This window comes from Chinchilla lanigera, unplaced genomic scaffold (assembly GCF_000276665.1).
Source record: "Chinchilla lanigera isolate Chin_1 unplaced genomic scaffold, ChiLan1.0 scaffold00083, whole genome shotgun sequence".
Taxonomy (NCBI): Eukaryota; Metazoa; Chordata; class Mammalia; order Rodentia; family Chinchillidae; genus Chinchilla; species Chinchilla lanigera.
The window spans coordinates 5,474,165-5,480,103 of record NW_004955484.1 but is presented as its reverse complement, the minus strand read 5'-3'; the positions used below and the strand labels follow the sequence as shown (position 1 = coordinate 5,480,103).

Genomic DNA, 5,939 nt, shown 5'->3' with positions numbered 1-5,939 from the left:
TTTTTTTTTTTTTTTTTGGTACTGGGAATTGAACTGAGGACCTTGTGCTTGCCAGGCAGTTGCTTGTGCCACTGAGCTATATCCCTGGCCCCATTCAGGGAATTTTTAAGATGTTTGCATTGTAGACTTTGCCTTTTAATTATCCTGGGAAGACCAATCCCCTTATATTTGTTGCTAGGTTTTACCCTATGGACAGAACTTAAAAGAGAATTTAAATCAATTATTTGCTGTCACCCAGGGTCCATGCCATTTTTTTTTAGAGAGCTACTGTGATGGATCTGCTATCAGAAAGAAGTTCTTATGTAGATCCTTACTTCTGGGGTTCTCTTCTAGCCAGAAGAACAGTGACTTTGTTAGTTTCTAAGGAGACTGCCTTTCTACTTGAATGCACTGACCAGAAATCCTGTATTAGGCAATGTGGTTCTTAGTTGTGACATACTTGTGTTAGTCTTCCAAAAGGAAGTACTAATGTGTGCTTTGGGGTCCTGAGTTATGCCTTCATTTTCCTTTTGTCCGTCTCCTTTTCCTCACTCCTGCCCATTTAGAATCATAAATACTTGGTACTTGTATATTCCATCTTAATAGGGAGTTTTGCAGTTCTTCCTATGGACTTCTTGTTTCTCCTCTATCCTCACCCGTCTTCTCTGGATCCAGCCATCTTTCGTACATTGGGCCTTCCCATCCAGGGCCCTGTGAGGATTACTCGCGAACCGGCAAGTGACCCCTCACAATAGTCAGTGCAAACCAGTACATGCCAACTGAAGAGGAGCCCCTCAGTATCCCCTAGCCTTCAGAATGTGTCCCTGTTCCCAGGGACTGAAGCTGCTCCTAGTTTCTGGGTACAATAATTTCAAGTTTTATAATCTTGGTGATGTTTAACAGAACATAAGGCTACTGAATTCCTGGTTTCAGTTTCTTATCCGAAGAGAATAAGGAGAGAAAGCAATAAGATGTAGAAGTGTATATATATGTTGGCAAGTAATGCCACAGAATGATGCTAAAGCCTGCTAGACATAAGCCAAGAAATACACCATGGAGAGTGGCCAGACACGGAATTATCCTTACAGCCCAGGGCCTTAGGCATCCCAACATATCGTAATAATGTGGGAAAAAGTAGAATCAGAATGTCTGATCTATTCCCCTTGTTTTACAGATGAGAAAACTGAGGCCCAGAGAGGTCAAGACCATTCAGCAAGCTAGGGTGGGAGCCAAAGCTCCTGCCCAGGCCTCCGGGCTCCCAGTGCTATGTGCTCCTTCCACAACACCCAATATGAGGCAGTCAGTCAACAGGTATATGTTTAGTGCTACTCAGGTTCTGACCACTTAGAGTGGACTCAAGATAGACAACTGCTCTTAATCATTCCAGGCAGCCAGGTGTGCCCCACTTAACATCACCGTATGTACCGTAGCTCTCCAGAGCACCGGATCTGGATTGGGAGGGAAGGAACTTGTGTTTATTAAGCATTTATTATATGTCAGGTTCATGATTGGTTCTTTCCATATACTCTTTGATTTAATCCCTACAAATATCTATTGTAGAAAGCTGATGTTTCAAGAGGTCAGCTAATGGACCCAAGGTCACATACCTGGTTTTTGTCAGCCGTAATCCACCCAGGGGCAGTCTGACTCCAGAGTGCATGACTAAATCACAGGATGATAAAGCACCTTGCTTGGTTCCGCTCTTACCAATCAGAACACCAAGATCACAGAATTACTATGAAAGTGTATTAAGCTACTGTTTCTAGTGTGGCTCATGCAGCACTTACTGAATAGTGGGGGTTTACTAAATCTTTCTTAAAATATGATATAGACTTCGGTTCAACATGCCCCAAGTCAGTTCAAGGCTGTTTCACCTGAATTTTTCTCAAAGCAACGGGTTTGGGGAAAGATCTTTTGGCTGTAGCCCCAAACCTAAAATGCTCACTGCCTGGTGGCAGACAGAGAGAGTCATGTTCCATGTTTAGGGTTTATAATCTACTCTGTCTCTGCCTCCTTTGAGCCAATTTAACCAAGCTGTTAAATTGTTTGAACACAGTCAGTTACATTTTCTCCTCTGGTTTCATTCAGTCTTCTCTCTGCGCTGAGGAAACTGGCTGAGGTACTTTCAGCAGTCCCTTTCTGCATTGTGGAAGAGTATATTCTGTGATGCTGAGTGAAGCTGCTTCCTTGGCTACCCAGTGTTAACAGGTGTTTTCCTGGGATTGGCAGCTGGAAGCAACCTTGGTCTTGTACCTGCAATATGAGGGTTTTGAGAATGCGGTGAATACTGTACCATTCTGACTGGAAATGAACATAGTTTTCACCCAGGTCTGGGCCTCAGGGTTTTTTTTTCTTTCCTTTTCATGAGGAGAATGTCATGCTATAGAACCCCCTATCCCAGCTTTCTGATCTGGAAGAAATATTGAGGGGCTGTGTGATTGAGATTTTATGTTACATGTTAGTGTCCTCTGAAGTCGACTGCCTAGTGTTTTGGATGTCGTGAATGTGGAGGTGTTCTGAGGACTGTTGCCTGTGTATTCCCCCACTCATCCTTTCATCCTCCGGCACACTATGCCCCTCCGTGCCCCACGCCGTCCTTCCTTAACACTGTGCTTGTCCTAACACACCTGAAGCTTGGTGTAGCTGCAGCAGCAGCAGCACTTTCTTCCATCCTCTGCAACTAAAGACTTGATCCAGAAGATGCATGTGTGCCCCGAAGGATATCAGGTTCGAGGGTGGGTAAATGCTATGCAGGTAGTGGTGGATTAAGGATGAGCATGACTGAGGATGGGGCCATATTCCGTTTAGGCCTGGCAACATGGTCAGAGACCTCTGGCACCCGTATTCAGTGGTGCCTAGGGGAGGCTGTGATATCTTAGGAACTAACAGTGTCAGCACCTTGGGCTGCTCTATTTCTGATGCAGCTTTTCTCCTCTTCCTGTGGCTGGTTCCTCAAGCATCTGCAGCCCTTTGGTCCTCCTATGTATCATTCGCAGACATAGGAGGAGGCAATAGTCTTACTCAATACTGGAGCAGATCAACCGAGAGGAGGTACAGGAGCAGTTTTCTCTGAACAGGTTGTTTAAATTTTTCCAGGCCGATCTTCCACACTTCTCCACTCATCCTCTTCTCTCTGCCCTCCTAAAGCAATCCCTTTGCTGTACCAACGGAGGTCAGAGAGAAAGAACTCATGTAGAGCCCATTTTGTTTGTTCCTGTGGCCTTGGGACCTTAGCATATTTCTTGCTTTGGCTTTGTTTTCCAAACAACTTCTGGTAGGCTCTCAGGACTATATTATTTCTGTGGCACTTTGATGAAGGCCATTGGTTCAAAAGCATTTGAGCTGGAGTCAGCCAGTTTGGGGGCCTCCAGAGTGAACTGCGTCTGGGAGTATGTGGCAAGGAGAATGTGTACTAATGTGTGGCGTGTTTGGTAGGAGCCCGCTGGAAGCTGTTATGGCAAAGGGTGGTATGGGGGCTCCAGGGCTGGTTCTTGATTTAAAGACATTGGTTTTGAGAGGATCTTTCAAGTTTACACCTTGGCACTTAAGACATTATGCCGGTGACACAGGTAAAACACTTTGAGTTTCAACCTTACCATCTTAAGACTGATTTCTGTTTGTGTCTCTATTCCTTTCAGCTTTAACGTCTCCTAAACCGAACTTGATGGGTCTGCCCAGCACAACAGTTCCTTCCCCTGGCCTCCCCACATCTGGATTACCAAATAAGCCGTCCTCAGCGTCACTGAGCTCCCCCACCCCAGCACAAGCCACAATGGCGTTGGCCCCTCAGCAGCACCCCCAACCCCAGCAGCAGCAGCAGCAGCCACAGGTGCAGCAGCCTCCCCCGCCGCCAGCAGCCCAGCCGCCACCCACACCGCAGCTCCCACCTCAGCAGCAACGCAAAGACAGTGAGAAAGTAAAGGAGAAGGAAAAGGCACACAAAGGAAAAGGTGAACCCCTGCCTGTCCCCAAGAAGGAGAAAGGAGAAGCCCCCACAGCGGCTGCAGCCACCATCTCAGCCCCACTGCCCTCCATGGAGTATGCAGTGGACCCTGCCCAGCTGCAGGCCCTGCAGGCAGCCTTGACTTCAGACCCCACAGCGTTGCTCACGAGCCAGTTCCTTCCTTACTTTGTACCAGGCTTTTCTCCTTATTACGCCCCCCAGATCCCTGGCGCCCTGCAGAGCGGGTACCTGCAGCCTATGTATGGCATGGAAGGCCTATTCCCCTACAGCCCTGCACTGTCGCAGGCCCTGATGGGGCTGTCCCCAGGCTCCCTACTGCAGCAGTACCAGCAATACCAGCAGAGTCTGCAGGAGGCGATCCAGCAGCAGCAGCAGCGGCAACTACAGCAGCAGCAACAGCAGCAGCAGCAGCAGCGGCAACTACAGCAGCAGCAACAGCAGCAGCAGCAGCAGCAGCAGCAGCAACAGCAAAAAGTGCAGCAGCAGCAGCAGCAGCCCAAAGCAAGCCAAACCCCAGTCCCCCAGGGGGCTGCTTCCCCAGACAAAGACCCTGCCAAAGAATCCCCCAAACCAGAAGAGCAGAAAAACGCCCCCCGTGAGGTGTCTCCCCTCCTGCCGAAACCCCCCGAAGAGCCAGAAGCAGAAAGCAAAAGTGCGGACTCCCTCTACGACCCCTTCATTGTTCCAAAGGTGCAGTACAAGTTGGTCTGCCGCAAGTGCCAGGCGGGCTTCGGCGACGAGGAGGCGGCGAGGAGCCACCTGAAGTCCCTCTGCTTCTTCGGCCAGTCTGTGGCGAACCTGCAAGAGATGGTGCTTCACGTCCCCACTGGCAGCGGTGGTGGTGGCGGCGGCGGCGGCTCGTACCACTGCCTGGCGTGCGAGAGCGCGCTCTGTGGGGAGGAAGCTCTGAGTCAACATCTCGAGTCGGCCTTGCACAAACACAGAACAATCACGAGAGCAGCAAGAAACGCCAAAGAGCACCCTAGTTTATTACCTCACTCTGCCTGCTTCCCCGATCCTAGCACCGCATCTACCTCGCACTCTGCCGCTCGCTCAAACGACAGTCCCCCTCCCCCGTCGGCCGCCGCCCCCTCCTCGTCCGCTTCCCCCCACGCCTCCAGGAAGTCTTGGCCGCAAGTGGTCTCCCGGGCTTCGGCAGCGAAGCCCCCTTCTTTTCCTCCTCTCTCCTCATCTTCAACGGTTACCTCAAGTTCATGCAGCACCTCAGGGGTTCAGCCCTCGATGCCAACAGACGACTATTCGGAGGAGTCTGACACGGATCTCAGCCAAAAGTCCGACGGACCGGCGAGCCCGGTAGAGGGTCCCAAAGACCCCAGCTGCCCCAAGGACAGTGGTCTGACCAGTGTAGGAACGGACACCTTCAGATTGTAAGCTTTGAAGATGAACAATACAAATGAATTTAAATAAAAAAAATTAATAACAAACCAATTTCAAAAATAGACTAACTGCAATTCCAAAGCTTCTAACCAAAAAATCAAAAAACAAACAAAAAACAAAAAAGAAAAAAAAAAAAAGAAAAAAAAAAGAAAAAGCGTGGGTTGTTTTCCCATATACCTATCTATGCCGGTGATTTTACATTGTCTTTTTTTTTTTTTTTCTTTTAATATTTAAAGAAAACAAAAACCCTAACCGTGTTACATTGCGTCCTTTTGAAGGTACTATTGGTCTGGGAAACACAAGTCCGCAGGGCCTCCCTAATGTCTTCGGAGCTTAAACCCCTTGTATATTTGCCCCTTTTCAATAAATGTCCCACCTTGATAGCACAGAGGAGCCCGGCATGCACTGTATGGGAAAGCAGTCCACCTTGTTACAGTTTTAAATTTCTTGCTATCTTAGCATTCAGATACCAATGGCTTGCTAAAAGAAAAAAAGAAATGTAATGTCTTTTTATTCTCAGGTCAATCGCTCACACTTTGTTCTGTTTTCAGAATCATTGTTTTATATATATTATTTTTTCAGGTTTTTTTTTTTTTTT

At 48.2% G+C, this 5,939-nt stretch overlaps 1 protein-coding gene across 3 annotated transcripts in view; it reads left to right on the top strand.

Annotated features, from left to right (window-relative positions):
- Positions 1–5,939, top strand: part of Zfhx3 (zinc finger homeobox 3) — a 276,123-nt gene that overhangs the window by 266,222 nt on the left and 3,962 nt on the right. For 2 of the 3 annotated variants that reach the window (XM_013503944.1, XM_005403533.2), the window contains one exon: positions 3,618–5,923. In XM_013503944.1, coding sequence (XP_013359398.1) covers positions 3,618–5,335 — 1,718 coding nt within the window. In that variant the 3' untranslated portion in view covers positions 5,336–5,923. Of the gene's footprint in view, positions 1–1,153; positions 1,291–3,617; positions 5,924–5,939 lie in introns of those variants that run through there. The other variant, XM_013503945.1, reaches the window with a different exon arrangement.